Source organism: Budorcas taxicolor, chromosome 14 (assembly GCF_023091745.1).
Source record: "Budorcas taxicolor isolate Tak-1 chromosome 14, Takin1.1, whole genome shotgun sequence".
NCBI classification, from domain to species: Eukaryota; Metazoa; Chordata; class Mammalia; order Artiodactyla; family Bovidae; genus Budorcas; species Budorcas taxicolor.
The window spans coordinates 44,149,495-44,171,342 of NC_068923.1; the positions used below are offsets into that span (position 1 = coordinate 44,149,495).

At 34.9% G+C, this 21,848-nt stretch overlaps 1 protein-coding gene across 1 annotated transcript in view; it reads right to left on the reverse strand.

Moving 5' to 3' along the window:
* Positions 1-298: 298 nt before the first annotated feature.
* Positions 299-21,848, reverse strand: part of MYBL1 (MYB proto-oncogene like 1) — a 35,046-nt gene continuing 13,496 nt past the window's right edge. The window contains exons 5-16 of the mRNA XM_052651832.1: positions 20,845-21,065; positions 18,729-18,903; positions 16,316-16,390; positions 15,606-15,710; positions 10,788-11,021; positions 9,190-9,558; positions 6,693-6,835; positions 6,155-6,269; positions 2,499-2,615; positions 2,306-2,410; positions 1,688-1,867; positions 299-427 (exon numbers count right to left, since the gene is read on the reverse strand). Coding sequence (XP_052507792.1) covers positions 299-427; positions 1,688-1,867; positions 2,306-2,410; positions 2,499-2,615; positions 6,155-6,269; positions 6,693-6,835; positions 9,190-9,558; positions 10,788-11,021; positions 15,606-15,710; positions 16,316-16,390; positions 18,729-18,903; positions 20,845-21,065 — 1,968 coding nt within the window. The remainder of the gene's footprint in view (positions 428-1,687; positions 1,868-2,305; positions 2,411-2,498; positions 2,616-6,154; positions 6,270-6,692; positions 6,836-9,189; positions 9,559-10,787; positions 11,022-15,605; positions 15,711-16,315; positions 16,391-18,728; positions 18,904-20,844; positions 21,066-21,848) is intronic.

A 21,848-nucleotide genomic window follows, 5' to 3' on the forward strand; every position in this document is an offset into this window, starting at 1 on the left:
CTTCTGAAGATGTGAGAATTTACTTTCAGAATATCCTTGAACATTCTAATATGATTTCCCCATCTTGTTTTTTAAAAACAATTTTTAAAAATCTCATGTCTTAAAAAAATAAACTATGAAATTGCCTACCCCTTACTTAAGTGCCTAGCTTTCTGCTTGCCCAATATGAAGAAGGATGTAAACCGTTTTAGGGCTGTTTTAAAACTTTAAAAACAATCAACAAAAAAAATTCATTGCAGCCTAACTTAGTATAGAATCTAGTAAGGGAGTGGGGGCATTTCATCAGTCTTAGTAACAATCACAGTATGAGAGCTCTTGAAGTGCTGCCTGTAGCTGTATAAGTACTCAAATATCTTCTTGCTTGTTCAGTCATGATAAGTTGGTCTTCTGTCTTCCCATAAACCACTGTTTCCCATTCACAAGTTGACTAGGAAGGAAATATTAATAGTGATGTGAAAACTGCTAAGAAAACTATCCATTCTACTTCACAATTAAGACTTTAAAAAAATTAATTGATTGGATATTTGATAAGTAATTACTATAAAATGTTTTTTTACAATGGCATTGTGATTCTTTTTAAATAATGATGTTTCAAAATCATATATTAAAATGTTTATGATCAATTGTTAGTCAATGTTTTAGCCATATACAGGCCTGTGAAGGCAGTTTAAAAGTTCTATTTCCATAGCTGCCCCTCAAATCAATTCCAGTTTATTTTTAAATTGGAGTATATAGTTGCTTTACAAAATCAGTCTGAGCACAGAAATATCAGTCTTTACTGCTTCAAAGTTTTGCAAAAGATTTAAAGAGGATATAATGTCAAAAAATGAACCAAGAATGCTTTATGTCTTGCAAACTAAGAAAAATAACACAAAGTCAAGTTTACATTTGTTGTCCTCTATTATCAAGGTTACTACTGTATAGGTATGACCTCCTATGTAATAAATTTTCCTGAAAAGTTCTGTGTTAAACACTGGTAAATCAGATCACGCTAAATGGATTCAGAGAATGTGCTGCACGGCTCTTGTGAAGAGCAGCGGCTCAATAAGGAGAGGAGGCCCCACACAGCTGACTGCCAAAGATGTTTTCAAGGAATGCCTGAATGTCAGGAACGCTAGTTCTGCAACCTTTGTGGAGTAAAGAAGAGAACTTTTTCCTCAGTGACCTCTCAAATTCTCTAGGTTGAATTCTTAAGATACAGTAAAAAATTTTCCAGCTTTCATTTGCAGCGACATAATGGCTGCACAGTATCTGAAAAAAAACCATTTTGTTTTACCACTATGAGCCAGAAAGTTCACTGGAAACCATTATACCAACAAAATCAAGTTGAAACTTCCAACCACTTACCCTTTAAAAGTTGCAATTTGGGCTACAATTATTTATTACAGAAGAAGAGGTGCCAGAAGTAGATTTAGGTATTTTTAGTTTAAGAATGAAATAGTGCTGAAGAAATCACCAGGAGAGTCCCCAGTTATAATTCCAGGTGTTTACTTTATATGTGCCCTGATGAGTGAGTCTCTCAGAAACCCAAATCTAGTTTGAGTGACAAAACAATGGTGAATGTCTAGTTACTATTATAGTCAATTTAGAATTTAAAAGAAAAAGTATGATCTGTGATCAGTAGGTCCAAAGTGATAACTGAATACACAACAACAAAAGTCACTGAAAGAAATTTATAAATTCATACCTGAAGATTCTTTTCCAATGTGACAACTTTGGAAGTGTTAGGGTTTGGTTTCTTTTTATTAAGTGTATATGTTTTGTTGGTTGAATTTATATCTTGTTTTTCAGGAGTCAAGTTGCACCTATTGTCATGTATTTCCAATAATGGTATCATTAATAAAGATGTTGTAAATATATTTTCTGACTAAGAGAAAAAAGAAAGAGGAAAATAAAATAACTAATTCAAAAATGGAGACGAACAGAAGGACTATGGAGTAAGTGGTAGTGGAAATCCTGTGAATGTCCCTCCAAGGAAGCTTTCACTCCGATGAAATTTCTAGCAATGTAGCGAAATTAAATATTTAAGAGGTGAACCAAAGATAAACATTGAAATTTCAAGCTTTGAGGACTACCACTCTTTGACATAAGAGAGCTAACTTCTCTCAAAACAAAAAACAAATATAAAAAGCAAGGATGTGAATGAAATATTCTCTACAGTTAACTGTTTCTCTCTGAATTAGGCTGAACACCACCAATGGAAACCCTCTATGATCTCTAATGAATTAACCACACAATGAATGAAGCACAAGAACCACTAGAGCTTAAAGTAACCATCTTAATATAAGGAAAATCCTTTACAAACCTGCAAGTCTGAAAGGTCTTCATTTAACAGTTGAGTACCTGGTTCTTCTTTTTCCCAATTATCTAAGATTAGTGATTTTCTGACCTTCTTGACAGAAGCAGTATGCTAGAATGAATAATTTACAATAGGGACATTATGGCCAAGTCACTGGAACATGATAAAGACTTTTATCAACACAATACTAAAAGATCACCTCTTGCTTGCAGCTTTTGTAAGCAGGTTCATCTTCCTCTTTGAGGAATATGTCTGTTCCAGTTTCTTCTTTTAAAACTTCCCGAATATCTTCTTCCAAGAAGGCAAGTGGCTGTGACTAAATTATTTTTAAAAGGGGTTTTAAAAAGCCTTTTATAGCACTTCCTTTTATCTCCCCATATATAGAAACCCAACTTTTATACTTTTTCATTATTGGCATAATTTTCTCCCAGCCCCTATAGACATATAAGTTGAATAAATTAACTAATCCATTGAATGGCAAAAATAATACTGCACATTGCAAGCACTGAATGAAGTGCGCCACTTCCTTCATGGCAAGGCACTAAATAAAAGTCTTCCCTTGGGGGAACCCATTATAGCTCCTGCTTCAATCAGGAGCTTCAGAATTAAAAAAAAAGAGAGATTACTTCCCTATTTTTACATAAAAATAGCAAACACAGAATAAATTTGGGTGACAGTAGCTCTCCTTATCCTATTTTTATTGTAGTTATTATACAGTGTGTAATTACTAGTTTGCATGTTTGTCTAACCACTACATATGTAAGCTGTATAAGAGCTTTTTCTTCTGTATACATCTCTCCACATCTAGCCTTAAGCTTAGAGCTGAGTCGGTGTTCAGGAAGCATGCGTATGTGCATGTGTGTCTGTGGCTGTCTATGTGTGTACTGGAGTGTGGGAAGGGAGAATACAAAAAAAAAACTTGAATGTGGGCTGAATGATGAAATAGTCTCAAAATATTATTCATTTATCTTTCTATCAAATAACTACAGAAAGTCACTCAGTCGCGTCCAACTCTCTGAGACCCCATGAACTATGAAGTCCATAGAATTCTCCAGGAAAGAATACTAGAGTGGGTAGCTGTTCCCTTCTCCAGGGGATGTTCCCAACCCAGGGATCAAACCCAGGTCTCTAGCATTGCAGGCAGATTCTTTACCATCTGAGCCACCAGGGAAGTCCTCAAATAACTAAGCATACTATATAATTCAGAAAAAAATGTAAATTATATTAAGACCTACCATAGGTCTTAAGATCTACCATAACCAAGACCTGTTTAAAAAAAAAAGTAATCTAAGCTCCACTAAACCAAAGAACAAACTGGCAGCGTGTAATGACCAGCAGCTTACATTCCCAGTCAACAAAGTTAGAGAGAATAGCATCCATACATAAACGAGATTTCACAGTACTTACAAAAATTTTAAAACGGAAACAATGTTTAAAGTGTTTTCATCTATAGCCTGAGACATGCAGGAATTATGTATTTCTGTGTGTTGCTCTAAGAGCTCTTGTTTTAAGGATTATGTTTCACAAAGAACACAGGTTATGTGTTCTTAAAAAGGAATCTGAAATCCGTTCTTTCGCCTGTAAGAATGCAAGTGCCCTAAGATGTGGTGCATATATAATGGAATACTACTCAGCCATTAAAAAAGAAAGAAAACATCGTATACAGGAACACTGACGGACTCAAGAGATTATCATACTAAGTCAAGTCAGACAGAGAAAGGCAAATACCATATGATATCACTTACATATGGAATCTAAAATATGACACAAATGGGCTTATGTATGAATCAGAAACAGACTCACAAAGATAACAGACTTGTGGTTGCCATGGAGGAAGAGGGGTTGGAGGGGGAAAGACTAGGAATCTGGGGTTGGCAGATGCAAACTATTATATATAGAAAGGATAAAAAACAAGATATAGCACATGGGACTATAAAATTATTCAATATCCTGTAATAAACCATAACGGAAAAGAATATGAAAAGGAATGTATATATATGTAACTGAATCACTTTGCTGTACATCAGAAACTAACTTGACATTGTAAATTGATTATACTTCAGTTTAAAAAAAAAAAAAAGGAATACAAGTGTCCTAGAAAGCCAAAATCTAAGAAGTACATCTGATCCATAGTAAGATATGAAAGAAATCTCAGTGGTTAGCACACAGCAGGTGCTCAGTAAACAACTGGAGGAATGAAGTCAGCTTGCTGCAAATGAGCCTGCAGATATTTTAGAAATTTTACTTGCAAAATCTATACTTTCCTTTTATCTTAAATTTTTTATGAAAACAACCTATTTTGGCAATGGATAAATTCTTCCCAAACATGAACAAACTGATAGGGACTTTAGATACCTGAATCCTAATTTCTTGTGCATTATTATTAAAATAACAATTTTTATTCAAAGTATATGTTGGCGAAATGACCCTGAGGAACTGTCAGAATTTTTCAAATGTTTTCAAATTATTGCTTATTTTTAGAATTCTCAATTAGGCCATACACCCTTATAAAGGCAGGAACCACACCTGACATGTTTAACATTACATCCCCAAAAGACTAGCCCAGCAGCTGGCACCCCAGGAGGCACTCAGTCCGTATTTGTCAAATTAATGGGGTTTTTTTTTAATGAGTAAAAAAATGCTGAAATAAACTAGTTAAATCAACTAGGTAAGTCCATACAATGGAACAGTACAAAAACATGAATGCAATTTATAAATTTAAAAAGGTTACCAAAAAGTACATAATGTGATCCCACTATTATTATGTATATGCATAAAAACTAAGAAGTTTAGAGAACGCTAAAGTTTTTTTTTTTTAATAGCAGTATATGGAGCTAAGTGGCAAAAAGACTTGATCAATCCTATTATGTACCCTCTAAAACAGTATTTCAAAATAAGGAAAAGACTATAACATTTGAGTGCGATACATGCTTTTTCGTAGAAAATTGATCAAGTAAACCAGAATTTATTAACTGATTTACATAACTAAAGTACCCTAGAAATGGCCATTTTAAAAATCATATTTTATTTCTAATGTACCTAATTTGTCAGTAATCTATATCTGCCTAGAATCAGAATGCTCATGCCTCACCTAAGGTACTTCAACACTGACAATATATATATGAAAGTACCTGCCTAAACTATTCTTATAAGATAACACTTCGCCACCTCTATTCACGTACTACTACTGTTACCCATCATTATTAAAATAAAATAGCAGCAACTAAGCACATACTACTTGAATCCTAGTACCAGCCCCTTAATTTCTATTATCTACCTTCATAAATAACCTGCTGGGGTGTTTTGTAATATCCACTGAATAGAAGAGGAAACTGAGCCTTAAAGAGGTATCGTGATCAGTTTCATAAATATTACTAGGAATGTGCTTATGTAATTTTGTTGTTTAAATCGTGTCCGACTCCTTGTGACCCCATGGACTGTGTAGCCCACCAGGCTCCTCTGTCCATGGGATTTCCCAAGCAAGAATACTGGTGTAGGTTGCCATTTCCTTCTCCAGTGCTTATGTATATCAAAATATTAAAATTATTTTATTATACTGTAGGTAACTGCTACTGCAACTACTAAAAGGTAGGTTTTAGTATTAAGAAATGAGTTCTACTGATACTTGATTTGCTTTCTCTGGATGACATAAAGAAAGTGTAAATTCAAAACAAGCCAAGCAAGGGTTTATTTACAAGGAAAAAGATTAACACAAATTCAAACGTATAGGAGGTAAATCTTTTTAATCCAGTTCATTGAACATCTTTTTTAAATGTTAAAAATCAAGGATAAAAAAATCAAAATTTGTCTTATTAAAATTAGGAACGTTTTTAAAAATAAAAGGAGTATACACACCACAATTTTAAGAGGTCCATATTTTTTCTCCTGAGCAGCAAGCGCATTCTTAAAAGGAGTAGGAGTCCTTGGTGTGGTACCCAATAAGGATCTTCTAATAGTAGGTGTTCTAAACCTGTCCAGATATTTTTATTATAGTCAAAATTTGATTTCATGTAAGTTAAGGAAGACAAAGCCATCATAAAAGCACACACTGAATGTTTCTGGTATATATACATGCTTTATATATACATGCTTTAAATATTCCAAGACTTTTAAAATTTGCCTGCCTAAACTATTCTTATTCCAATCATCTTAAAACAGAAAAAAGATTAATGTAGAAATAAGTACTAAAAATGTTATTTGCTTAAGATCAAACTTCTATACCACCTTTAGCTGATTTCTAGTCTCCTAGGGATAAAATTCAAGGTTATGATTTTTTTAAATTCTAAATCTCATAGGAAAAGGATTATGATATACATATAAATGGACAAAAAGTTAATCTACTTTTGAAACTGCTTCCCATTTTCTTCAACACAATTACTTAGTATCTACTTACCCTACATTTTCCTTTTGATCTTTGGGGGTTGTTTCCTTATGAAGAGGAGTTGTAATGAGAACCTTCTGCCCACAAATAGGGGTTGATGTGAATGAAGGATTTTCTATATTAATTTGTTCATTTCCAGGACATGTGTTGAAAAACTAAAAAAGAGAGTGTAGAGACAATTTCTAAAATGTAAAAATCCTACACAAATATCAAACTGATTAAATTTTCAAGTTATTTCTCCATTCCTTTCCGGAAAAGAAACCAATAATAATATATTTACATTCCACTCTATAAAAATAAAGTTCCACGAGAGCAGCAAATTTTGTTTTGTTCATTGCTGCTTCCCCAGCTCTTAGAACAGTGTTTAACACCTAACAGGTAATCCAAAAATAGCTATTTAACAAAAATCCAAAAGTAACAAAACACAATAAAAAATTTCCAAACAGTATATCTTATCAAATGAGAATCTACAGAAGCCATAACTAGCTGCTTTGCTAAAGGTAAGCTTTGTACAATGGTATAACTGAAAAAAAGTTTTATTTTATTAATAAATGATCTTAAATGCTCCTTTCTATAAGAACATAGAGAACTCAGAGTAAGTTTGTGGTGTGCTGTGCTTAGTCGCTCAGTTGTGTCTGACTCTTTGCGACCCCATGGACTATAGCCTGCCAAGCTCCTCTGTCCATGGGGATTCTCCAGGTAAGAATACTGGAGTGGGCAGCTTATCCCTTCTCCAGGGATCTTTCCAACCCAGGGATCAAACCCAGGTCTCCCTGGGCAGATGAGCAAGCAGATGCTTTACTGTCTGAGCCACCAGGAAAAGCCCAAGAATACTGGAGTGGGTAGCTTATCCCTTCTCCAGAGGATCTTCCCGGCCCAGGAATTGGACTGGGATCTCCTGCATTGCAGGCAGACTCTTTACCAGCTGAGCTACCAGGGAAGCCCCAGAATAAGTTTAACTAATAAGAAATACAGCTGTCTGGCAAATGTGCCTATTTAGAACACAGTTCAGAACCTCTGAGCAGCCAAAACTGGTATCACAGAGTCTATTTTCCAAATGACACAATTTACACATTGGATTTTAACTTACATACAATTGCGAAATACTAATTTATTTTTGTAGCCAACAGATTAGAAGCAATCATGAGAAAAAGTAAAATCTGCTTTAAGGCTGCTTATAACTGAAATGAGTTCTAGCTCTATCATTTCTGATGCCTGCAAGCCACAGGATAAAATCCAAGCTCTTTGCTATGGAATATACCTTCTTTATGGGCTTCCCAGGTGGCTCCAGTTGTAAAGAACCTGCCTGCCAATGCAGGGGATGCAGAAGATGTGGGTTCAATCCCTGGGTTGGGAAGATCCCCTGGAGGAGGAAACAGCAACCCACTCTAGTATTCTTGCCTGGAGAATCCCATCGACAGAGGAGCCTGGTGTACTACAGTCCACGGGGCACGGAGTCAGACACAACTGAAGCGACTTAGCACACCACAGCACAGCATACGGTTTTTATAATCATGCCTCAGCTTCTCAGCCACTTTCCATCTTAGAATTTACTCAAGAAAAACTGCAGGCATGCAAAACTCCAAAAACAAAACTGCTAGTGCGCTCAACCCAGGTTCACTTTCCTCAGGACACTCTGCAACTCCTGAGGGTGCACTGGGGCAGGGGGCGGGGTGGTAAATTTTCAGAGAAAACAGTGGCTTTATGGTCACTGCCAGATATTCATCTTCCCAGCATCAAAATATACCTCCAATATAACAGCCTCCAAGTTTACTTGGCCATTAAACTTCCTTCTTCTTCCATAAAACTTTTTCACCTCCGTCAATACACTTTAAACAAATACCAGCGTCATCTCTTTCTTACTGGTCTTGGACAAGTTGCTTAACTTCTGAATTTCATTCTAACTACCTCCAGAGGTTTTCTGCAAGAGCATTAACTAAGAAACTATAAGAAAAGCGTTTAGCACACAGCCTGGAATATGGTGTTCATTAAGACAGTATTATAAAATCAAAGAAAGAGTTTGCCCCAATATAAGTATCTGTTCCCCAAAAATATAACTACAGGAGAAAGCAGGTTAATTCCTGACATCCCTAGATGACCTTCTGACACATGAAATTCTTCTAAGAAGCAGTTGTCTAGGAATATATACCTGGTACTTCTTAAATAGTCAGTCAGGAAACTGGCTCTCTGTCTCAGTTCTGCCATTACATAACTGTGGGCAAGGCCTTTTCCCTTTCTGGGCCTACTTCCTGATGAGTTCTACAAACATGTGGAACTATGTATTTAAGACATCCCTTTCAGCTCTAAACACTGTAAGATAAAATGCAACTACTTCACTTCCCGGGATACTTTTCTGATTTATCCCAGCTCAGCACTCTCACACATCTGATTACAGTATACATTTTTTGTGTTACTAAAGCAATGAACTAGATGCTAGTATGGATATCCAAGATCCAATTCAATCGAGCTCATCAACAGTTGGAAACATGAACAGAAGCAACACAACTACCTGTGAAGGAGAAAATGGTAGTGTTTTCACCGGTGTGTGTTTTAGTGCTGTGTGACCACCGTCGTTGAATGAGCTGTCGCCAAGCTCACCGCCCGGGGACTGGCCCACTCGCATTCTTCTCTTCTTTCTGAGGATGGTTGGTGGAGTGCTAAACTTAGCCACACTTGGGGAGGTTAAAGGAACAGCCTCGCCGTCTGCCCCATTACAACCGTTTTTTTTCCCTTCGAGTACAAGACTGACGTTAAACTGACATTCCATGGCACCTTCGCTGTGCTGAATTCGCATTAGTTTAACTGGCGTGGACTTGACAGGCGAAGCAGCAGCATCAGAAAGATCGAAGCTAGTAACATCACTCCATGCTACAGGATCCTGCAACAGATTAAATTCCTAACTAAAGTTATTAATATTATAACCTGGTTACATCTAGTCTTGAACATAGGATAATGATTTCCAGAGTTAATTAACTACCCATTTTTATCTATCGAAATAGGCTTTCCTTGGTTCCTCCTTTTTTTTTAAGCAAGACCATCTGAGAGGTACAGATTATAGTTTTACTACAACTCCAATTTGGAACATTTCAAAATAACACTTCATCTAATTCAGTAGCTGAAGCTTATTACTGAAGTACTTCAAATGAAAGGAACAAATTACATTATTTTCATAAAACAGTATAGTTTGTCATAAAATTCCACATTCTATTCTATCAGAAAACTTCACTCTCTATTCTACATCTACATAATCATTTGGTAACATGTACGGCTTCCCTGGTGGCTCAGATGGTAAAGAGTTTGTCTGAAATGCAGGAGACCTGGGTCAGATCCCTGGGTAGGGAAGATACCCTGGAGAACGAAATGGTAACCCACTCTAGTATTCTGGCCTGGAGAATCCCACGGACAGAGGAGCCTGGAGGGTTACAGTCCATGGGGTCGCACAGTCAGAGACGACTAAGTGACTGACACACACACAAACACAGATGGAGTATCTTCAAAGTGGTCACACACTGTGATTCAAAAATTCAATTTAACCTAAGGACATAATCATGATTTTGCACAAATCTTTTTACACATATTCTATAATTTGTAATACTGAAAAAACAATACCAGATAAATGTCCAATAATAATAGTACATTGGGTAAATAAAATTTGCTACATTCATATGATAGAATACCATCAAACCATTTATATTCAAGTTTAAAAACAAGTTAAGAAAATAGGGACATGATCATGGTATAATGTGGGAAAAAAATTCACAAGCATTAGTGCACATCTGAGTTTAAAAAAACATGCGTATGTTTTATATGTATAGAACAGAGCCTGAAAGGAAATACATCAAATTATTAACTCTAGATTTATGGAGGATTTTCACTTTCTTCTTTAATTTTCTCTACTTTCCAACTATCTCTAATATACAACTTGTATAATAAGTAAATACATATATTTTTTGCCAAAAACCACCACAAAATATCAGAACAAAATTAACCATGACATACAAGGTAATGTGCAACATAAAATTGGTGAGTATCCATTAAACTGTTTCTGAATATGAAACCATATATCTAAAATTGAGCTTTTTGATAATTTCACAATTTCAAACTTACAGATTCAATAAGTTCGAGAGTTTCTGCAAATTCTGGGATGGTCTGTAGAGAGGACAGCACAGCGTTTGCCTCCACGGCCAGGAACTTTGTAGGTGAGTTCTGCTGAGCAGACACAGTCTGATTTTCACCCATACTGTAAAACTCACTAGCGTGCTCCTCGAGGCTATTTAGAGTATTAGACATGCTGTCATCCATGAGGAAACTACCAGGCCAGCTAGAAAAGCTTCCAGGTTGCTTAAAGTACAGAAGAAATTTGAAAATTACTTGTCATTCCCAACCTAGCAAAAATGTGGATTTTAAGTATGAGTTTTTCTAGGAAAACATCCTTTATAACATTTCAGCTAAAAATATAGTAACAAATATACCATCTTTCCTTAAAATTGACCCAAAAGCTTTTTTCATTAAACCTCATGTTGACTATATTTCTTTTGTCTAACTCACATTTTTTTTAAACCTATAATGTCATGGTGAGATAAAACTAGTATGTATATACTACAAAATAAGGTCCAAACTCCTAGAATCTGACTTTTCTCTACTTTTCAAACATCATCTCCCAACACAAGCCCTCTTCCCAGGGAATACGGAATAACCCAACTGTAGTACCTGCAGCTCCTGGTGAGTTTTGGTCTTTTACCTTAGAAAAAGGGAGCATTCTCTTTATCTAGAAGGCTCAAACTACTGACCAGGAAAAATTCCTATTCCTCATTCAAGATACAGTTCAAATACTGGGAAGTACTCCATCCTATTATACACTATTAACTGCTCTGTTTATAATAATGTCCAAGTTCATCTCTTTTGCTAATATATATTCACTGTCTGTCTTTCAAGACTAAGCTCAAATAGGAATTCTTCCAGGGAACCCTTCTGACTACCTAAATCTCAATCTTCTATGAACTCCCATAAAACTGTGTGACTTACTTTATCATACTGTTTCCCCACTGCAAAGTAAATGCTTTGAATTCAGGGACTGTGCCATTTTTCTTGATCTCGCTAGAGATGTACACTGGCCAATTTACTTATCTTTTGAGCCTAGTTTTCTAGTGTCTCATAACAAAAAACAAGAAGTGAGATCTTGAAGACCCGTGGTTAAGAAACAATACATAATCTGAGAACTGTTAAGAATGGCAGATTCTAAGAGCTTCCATCATTAGGAAAAAAAAAGGTTTTTTTCCTTTTTCTTTTTCTTTTCTTTTGGTTATCTATATTAGACAATGAATGTTCACTAAACTTAACAATATGTAAGTAAAATCATGATGCTGTACACATTAAGCTTATACAGAGCTATACTTAATTATATCTCAAAAAAATAGGAAAAAAACAAGAAGCAACAGGATGTAAAGTGTAGAGCATGGTCCAAAGAACCCTCTGCGGTGATGAAAATGTTCTGCACTGGAGGCTGCTCAACATGGGTGCCACCAGCCATAAGAGCAACAACAATGTGGCTAGTGCAACTGAGGAGCTGAATTTTAAAATTTTGAATTAAATGTGGCTGAAGCATCACTACGAACAAAGCTAGTGGATGTGATGGAATTCCAGTTGAGCTATTTCAAATCCTGAAAGATGATGCTATGAAAGTGCTGCACTCAATATGCCAGCAAATTTGGAAAACTCAGCAGTGGCCACAGGACTGGAAAAGGTCAGTTTTTATTCCAATCCCCAAAAAAGGCAATGCCAAAGAATGCTCAAACTACTGCACAATTGCACTCATCTCACACGCTAGTAAAGTAATGCTCAAAATTCTCCAAGCCAGGCTTCAGCAATGCGTGAACCGTGAACTTCCTGATGTTCAAGCTGGTTTTAGAAAAGGCGGAGGAACCAGAGATCAAATTGCCAACATCCACTGGATCATGGAAAAAGCAAGAGAGTTCCAGAAAAACATCTATTTCTGCTTTATTGACTATGCCAAAGCCTTTGACTGTGTGGATCACAAGAAACTGTGGAAAATTCTGAAAGAGATGGGAATACCAGACCACCTGACCTGCCTCTTGAGAAACCCATATGCAGGTCAGGAAGCAACAGTTAGAACTGGACATGGAACAACAGACTGGTTCCAAATAGGAAAATGAGTCCGTCAAGGCTGTATATTGTCACCCTGCTTCTTTAACTTATATGTAGAGTACATCATGAGAAATGCTGGGCTGGAAGAACCCCAAGCTGGAATCAAGACTGCTGGGAGAAATATCAATAACCTCAGATATGCAGATGACACCACCCTTATGGCAGAAAGTGAAGAGGAACTCAAAAGCCTCTTGAGGAAAGTGAAAGTGGAGAGTGAAAAAGTTGGCTTAAAGCTCAACATTCAGAAAATGAAGATCATGGCATCTGGTCCCATCACTTCATGGGAAATAGACGGGGCAATAGTGGAAACAGCGTCAGACTCTATTTTGGGGGCTCCAAAATCACTGCAGATGGTGACTGTAGCCATGAAATTAAAAGACACTCACTCCTTGGAAGAAAAGTTATGACCAATTATAGATAGTATATTGAAAAGCAGAGACATTACTTCGCCAACTAAGGTCCGTCTAGTCAAGGCTATGGTTTTTCCAGTGGTCATGTATGGATGTGAGAGTTGGACTGTGAAGAAGGCTGAGCACCAAAGAATTGATGCTTTTGAACCGTGGTGTTGGAGAAGACTCTTGAGAGTCCCTTGGACTGCAAGGAGATCCAACCAGTCCATTCTGAAGGAGATCAGCCCTGGGATTTCTTTGGAAGGAATGATGCTAAAGCTGAAACTCCAGTACTTTGGCCACCTCATGCAAAGAGCTGACTCATTGGAAAAGACTGATGATGGGAGGGATTGGGGGCAGGAGGAAAAGGGGACGACAGAGGATGAGATAGCTGGATGGCATCACTGACTTGATGGACTTGAGTCTGAGTGAACTCTGGGAGTTGGTGATGGACAGGGAGGCCTGGCATGCTGCGATTCATGGTGTCTCAAAGAGTCGGACACGACTGAGCGACTGAACTGAACTGAACTGAATAGCTACCATATCTTAGAGAACATATTGCTCAGTCCATTGGAAGCACTCAAGAAACAGTACCTGTTACTATTAAAATTAAAAATCACTAGAATGTAGTACATATTTACAATAGCAAAATGTTAAGTCTCAAGTTAAGGTGAAAAAATAACTTTCCAAGACTGTTTCAAAACAAGTTCCATCTATTTTAAAGAGTCCTATAAATAAAAGAAATTAAAGCAATCTTATTTCACTAGTGTAGCCACTTTCTGAGTTTACAATCACTTTTTGGAGATAACTTCCAAACCATATACATTTCAACTTAGTTTTCAGGCAGGAAAAAGATTCAAAGAGGGAGCTTACTAGGCCCACTGGCAAAACCATAAACTTTTTTGTAATCACATACATCTGATTCTGAATACCTAGCAATTAATTTGCAGAGTTAACACAAGGATTACCAGGAATACATCTACCACATCTACAAGAGTGGAATATAATGAATACTCAGAAAAATGGCAATCATTATTACCACATAATTGTCTAGAATACTTTATATGAATATAGATTCTGTTATACTGGATGCAGCAATTTCCCTCTAAAATCGCCAATCTCCTTATACAACCAGATCTTTATAACAGTGGATTTTAGATAGCAAGTTTGAAAAAAAAATAATTAGTAACTTTCTCCCTTTTTAATACAAAATAGCAATTCTTTTAATTATATTTTCCTATTAAATTACAAAATTACACTATTATCAAAAATTTTAAATGTGCTTAAACCTGATTATCTATAAATGTGGACCCTCTAATCATGGTTATTTATTTGCAGTTTCTTAATAAAACTGAAATTAAGTATACTTCAGGTATCCCTGTTTGCCCATGGTATTTGTAGTTGCAAAACAAAAATTACTTTTCCCATGGTATTTATCTCATTCACTACAATTAACAAATGTCATTTTTATTAATACCATCTGAAATGATTTAAAGACATCACCAGTTGCCTCATAATACTATTTCAAGCCCTGAGGTTATTCTATTTAGTAATTTTGTATTAGTTCCCAGTGACTCTAAATATATTGTCCCCTGACTCTGCCCCAGATCAAGAAAAACACTTTCCTAAATGTAAAAAAATCCCAGGATATTAAACTTTCAAAACTGTCATTTAAATACAAACGTTTTTTCTTCCTAGCACAGCCTGTTTAACTTAGCTAGAATCATTATCATTTATCCTGATTAAATACTCATAGTTATTCTCATCAACCAAATCTCAGACAATACTTCTCATATCTGGTAATCAAAACCCACTTCCATTGAAAGATTTCTTTAGACAGCATAAAACCTAAATCTTTCCTTTTCCTATATTTAAAACATTACTTTTTCCAATTTACTGAATTTGTGTTCTAATACAGTAGACAAGAAAACATTTTCAAATGGAGAATAAAAATAATTCTGAAGTACAGAAATCTCTCTACATATCTAATTAAATTCCTTAAGTTTCTTTTTTATTTCCTATTAAGGCCATTATCATATGGAATGTCTAACAGAAAATAAAGCCTAATCTAATCCACACATTTTCACAAATACACATATTGAAGATTATACCTTAAGTTTGATATTATTCAAGAACCATCTTAATACAAAACACTGTAAAGTATGTTCCAAGAGATGCATATCAAAAACAGGCAACTTCAAAGTTACAAATTAGAAAAACTATTTTCAGTCTATACTAAAATCTGAAATCACAATGAATATGCTTTCCATTTGCTGGCATACAAAAGTCAGTGCTGATTAAAACTATAAAAGCATATAAAGCACATAAAAGAGTCTAACAATAAAATGAAACACTTTAGATTATTCCTTACTGATGGAACTCGTTTTCTTCTAACTTCATTCTCAGCCGACATAAGAAGCAACTCAAGTTCCTTTATTTTTTTTTCCTTATCAGGATCTTCATCTACAAAAGGTTGCTAAAATAAGTTAAGCAAAAGAGAAAAAACAGATTATTTTAAAAATTGCTTTTTTATTATTAATGTTCTAAGTTTTATTTTCTTCTATGCAACACAAAGTCTATCCTCTCTAATAAAGCTTAATAATACCAAATCCCAAATACTCAGTATCACACTTCTTCTGGGACCTAAAGAGGTGCTGGTAAATATTTTCAATTTAACAGAAAAGAATTGGGAAATTTAAATGCATGAAAAAACTTACACTGTATCATCTAATCAATTTAAAATTTTACATGTGGAATTTGTTTTAATTTATTGAATCTGAATATATACATTCTACCCAGTTTAGTAAAAATATGTTCATGCATAACTTGAATGTTCTAAGTTGGAAGAATGAAAAAACCACCTCACTGGTGTTGTGAACTACTTTACATTGGTACAGTTTATATTTCTCAAACACACTTAAAAACTTTCTCCTTTAATGCTATAATACACAAACTAAGTAGATCAGATAGTATTGCTTTTGGCGAAATTTTATAGATGAACAACAGGCACTATTAGAATTTGAAAATGTTTGAGTGTTTCCTTTGGGGTTTGGTTTTGTTTTTTAATAAATAAAAAGTTACCTGAATAAAGGCAGAAGAAGCCTGAACATGTTCTACACAATTGCCTTCAGGTGATACATACTGATAGCCTGGGATCTAAAAAAGTAATTTAAAATTAATATCATTAATATCATACATATAACACTATAAATTTTTAAAAATCTGAGGCAAAGCACAAAAACTGAATAAGATATCAACGTGGAAAAGTCAGTATCTCTGTCAACTTTGAGTATTTACACATACAGTAATTTCTTAATAGCTACATCTTATTCTTAAAATCTATTGACTAAAAGGCATAACTTTATTAGCAAAGACCTATTTTCCCCTAAATGAAATATGAGAATTACTTGGGCTAGATTTATCACCCAATCAGTCTACTTATTATCTACAATATCTACCAAGTGTTTTTTAAAATCTGCTATTAAAGGATTGCTCTATCTCCTGGAGAAGACAAAGGAATTGTGTTTTATCGTTCAGGGCAAAAGACTGATTGGCCCATATGAAGCACTTATGCAGCTGGAGACTAAAGCAAGTCTTCAGTATTCACATCTCCTACTCCTACCACCGCCCCCTCCATGCCAACCTCTGTATAGAAAGATATGAAAACAGAGGCTGCTTCTATAATTTGTCTCAGAAAAACAATCAGGATCACTCATGTATTTTTAATATTTTGACAATAGACAATGAATTATTCTGTCTCTTTTCTAAAGAATCTGTAATAAAATTTTTGAAGTTGCATGCAAATTTAGTGTGCAGTGGTAGGGAGAAATTTGAGAAGAACCTCATAAGATTTTTAAAACCTTAAAATCTAATAAATATATATAGGAAATTGTCTATCTTCCATAATGGCCTATGTAAATCACTAATGGAAAAGCATTATGTATAACTTCTAACACAGAACTTAATTTTTACATTTGATTAATATCAGTTATTGCTCAACTTCCAATGAATTAGAAACATCTTTCTCAAACTTTTCATTTTAACCTGTGACAGTACTTCATACCAATCCATTTTTTTCTTTCAAGTCAAAAGTAGAATTAGCTTTTCAGCAGTTTAAATGACTTGAACTATGCATACACAAATCTTTCAAGAATCATTAAAAGGTAAATAATTCTTAAAGTGTAAGAAATACTCTCACATTCCAATATATTCTGATTGAGAGTATTAAACACTCAATTGGCCCCAAATAATTTAAAAAATTATCCTGTGAGTTAAAAAAAAAAAAATTTTAAGATAACTTTTAAGGCAGAAGCAGAATGTTTCAGTTTATGCTGCTGAAATCTAGGACTCTAAAGAAAAATGTAAAGAAAAAGACAACAGAAATCATAAGGTACTAAGTATCAGCAGATAACTGTACTGTCTTTGCAAGTTTTCCTATTTGTAAATTAAGATGTCACTACCTTTTTAAAGAGGTTCTTTGAAAATTATGTCTAAAAAAAAATAATGTCCATTTAGAAGAATAGTTAAATCTGGAATAAAATTAATAAAATTAAATACTAAGCACAGATTGTTAACCACAAGCCAAATTTTATCTTGCAGTAGATACTTGTCAGCCCTGACTTAATCTTTACATTCTATGTGACACAAATTAAGAACTGCTCAACATGAAAAATGGCACGACAGACAAGTAGACAGGGAAAAGGTAAAACAAAGCTCATGAAAACTCCTAATTTCTTGCAGGTAGGAAAATGCTTTGAAAGGAAATCAGCCTGCCCTATGATGAATGTGGGTAATCTGCAATGAACCTGTCTACACAAAGGCTGAATTCACTCAGTCAGCTAACTGATGAGGGAACAGCAAAGTTGAATGCCAAAGAACCAATTATTTGGTTCACCCCTAAATGGTGGCTTGAAATATTTTTGACTGTTTTCCCCTTTAAACCATTATTTATATACACTCACCTCTTACAGGCAAGCTATCCTACAATTACGCAAAAAAATATTTTTAAAAGAAAACTATAATCGATATTAAAACACAAATCATCGTTAGCTTTGAATCATGAAGATTCGGAGAATGACAGTTAGGAAATGTACATACTAAGTTTCGTAATTAGATACTGTAAAAATGATATATAAAAGGAAATATTTTAATGAATTTGTTCCCAAAATATCTATCAATCAAAACAGCAGAGATAAACTTCCACTAATGGAGAAAGAAATGGCAACCCACTCCAGTGTTCTTGCCGGCAGAATCCCATGGACAGAGGAGCCTGGCAGGCTACAGTCCATGGGGTTTCAAAGAGTCGGACATGACTTAGCGACTAAACAACAATAACAATGGTTTAACAGCTAGTAATGGTATATTTTTTCATTTTGGAGATTTAAATGTCTGTTTCTCTTAATATATTTTGTTTTTATCCTACTAAGAAACTAAACACCTTCCCATAGAGCAACTAAAGAAGATTTTTAAACAAAAAAGTATTAAAAATATGTGCCTGAACAGGTATGTAAAACTGATTCTGGGTTTGCAAATGGTCCATAGTTGCACAAGGTTTGTGTTGAAGTTTAGATGAAGATCGTTCTGATTTTATTCCATCTTGTAAGTAGCCTTCCTGCTCCACTTTTCTTCGCATAGTAGAATTCCAATGATTTTTGATAGAATTATCAGTCCTAAGAAATTAAAGTGTATATTTTAAAAAGAAAAAGAGGACTCCATAAATTTTTAACATCATATAAAGTATACAAAGTACTTAAATTTTTACAACTGGTAAAGTTAGATACTTTTCTGTATGTCTGTATATCAAATACACTTCTAAACACTGGAGATAAGGCAATAAGATAAAGTCCCAGCTCTCGTGGGGCTTACACCTTCACAGGAAGCATGGCAGCAGGGAAGGAGTAAAGAAAAGAAAAAAAAAAAAAAAAGAAGAAGAAGAAAAACAGTGCAATGCAGATCATTTAAAGTAATAAGAGAAAATGAGTAACTACAGTAATTTTGATTTTGAGCAATTTTGAGGGGACAGGGAAGCTAAAATCTGAAGGACAAGAATGAACTAGTCATACAAGAACAGAAAAGAAAAATAAAAAAGAGCATTTCAGATAAAGAGCATAACAAGGGCAAAAGCCTTGAAGCCAAGACCAAATATGGTCATAAAAAGACAGAATCCCAGTATTCATCTTCACTTCTTATCAACAAAACACCTATGGAAGAAAAAATTCATTGGCTCCCCTTTGACCTAAGTCCCCCTTGTAAAAATGGAAGCCTTAACCTACAGCTACTTATAGTATACATTTTAGAAATACACAAACATTTACTGAGAACCTACTTTATGCTAAGCACTAAGCTACGTTCTATGGATAGTAAAAAGATGTATCAAACACTGAAAACACTAGAAGTTCCTCAACCAGCTTCAGTAACTTGGATAAAAAAACTTAACACTATGCTTTAATTTCTCTAAGACAAATATAGCAATGTTGCTCTGCATTATTTCACAAGTATATGAAGATTAATTAAGAATATATAGAATATAGTGCTCTATCTCCAAGTTTCATCAGGAAAGGAACTCAACTTTAGCTGACCTGATTCCAAGTTGTAAAACCACCTTCTAACAAAAAGATATGAGAAGTTTGTTTTTCCTTTACATAAAGCCAATAACTGACAACAGATGGGCACTCCAATTGCTAGGTAAATAAAGGATGAACTACATGAAATAAAATGGTGCTGTCAAGTCTTCTGACTTAGGACTAAATATTATCTTGAGAACCTACATATAATGGGTGGTATCTGCTTGGTTATGTGGGTGAAAGGTGAGATTCCTCTTTTTTTTTTCAGTCTCTTATCAGATTGCCTATGATGGGCATCACATTCTGAGTTAATGTTTATTCAACAATAAAAGTATTTGATTTCTATTAAAAAAAGGATACACGTAAATGCATTTAATTAACTACTATGTACTATACAGAGACTACAACAATAAAAAACAAGTGCACACCTTCTGAGTGAGGAATGGATTTTCCCAAAATTGCTGGTCTACTGTACTGTAAATGGCTAGGAAGCATCTGAACCAATGCAATGTATAGTGTATATGTAGCCCATCACTGCTCCTGATGGAAACTCCATATTTTAGCCACATGGATATATATATACTACTCAGGATCTAAAGCATTAATTAAGAACTGAATTTTCTCTAATGCACTTTCAGAGCAATTTATTTCAGCCAGTGTATTTGTTATTCTCTGGTCTTATGCAAAGAATCCAATATGAAAGAAATCTCTTCAACTTAGATTCCATTACAGCTTAGTTTGTACAAAGACTGCTTGATTGGCACTAATATGTAACCATAATTTAGGGGAGTGCATTAAATGTTTACATAATCTAAAGGTCTATCATTTTGTTGCACAAATTACTGCTATAAAATATTTTGTTAAAAAAGTAATTACATCCCTTCCCACAAAATGTACTACAAATATCACAAAGGGTTGCTTGTATTCTGCAGTCTAAATTTTAATTATAAATAAAAGTCATGGGGTACCTATAAATATATTTAATAGTAACCATAATAAAGATCAAGTTTAAAGTACAGGAAAATATATACTCATTTGTATAAGTACCTTCCAGGAAGTAGTTTGGCAATTTCTGCCCAACGATTTCCCAACCGCTTATGTGCTTCATAGATAATCCTGTCCTCCTCTTCTGTCCAGGACGACTTCTTTACCTCAGGATTCAGATGATTATGCCATCTTTCTCTACACTGCTTGCCTATTCTTCCTTTTAAATGTTTTGCAATTAAAGACCATCTTTTTGGCCCATATTTCTGAACTAATTCAATAACCTAAGAAATAGAAAAATAAAGTTTAAAAAGTATGATTTTTTTTAAAATAAATAAGTCATGTGGATATACTGTACTGTACAGTACAGTAGCTACAGTCAGTAATACTGTATTGCATATTGAAAGCTTCTAAGAGTAGATTTGAAAAGTTCTTACACAAGAAAAAATATGAGTAACTATGTACGGGGATAGATATTAATGAGATTTGCAGTGGTCTAGAAAACTCAGCAGTGGCCATAGGACTGGAAAAGGTCAGTTATCATTCCAATCCCAAAGAAAGACAATACCAAAGAATGTTCAAACTACTGCACAACTGCACTCATCTCACAACAAAGTAACGTTCAAAATTCTCCAAGCCAGGCTTCAACAGCACGTGAACCGTGAACTTCCAGATGTTCAAGCTGGATTCAGAAAAGGCAGAGGAATCAGAGTTCAAACTGCCAACATCTGTTGGATCATCGAAAAAGCAAGCGAGTTCCAGAAAAACATCTACTTTTGCTTTATTGACTATGCCAAAGCCTTTGACTGTGTGGATCACAACAAACTAAAGAGATGAAAATACCAGACCACCTAAACTGCCTCCTAAGAAATCTGTATGCAGGTCAAGAAGCAACAGTTAGAACTGCACATGGAACAACAGACTGGTTCCAAATAACGAAAGGAGTCCATCAAGGCTGTATACTGTCACCCTGCTTATTTAACTTATATGCAGAGTATATCATATGAAATGCTGGGCTGGTTGAAGCACAAGATGGAATCAAGATTGCTGGGAGAAATATCAATAAC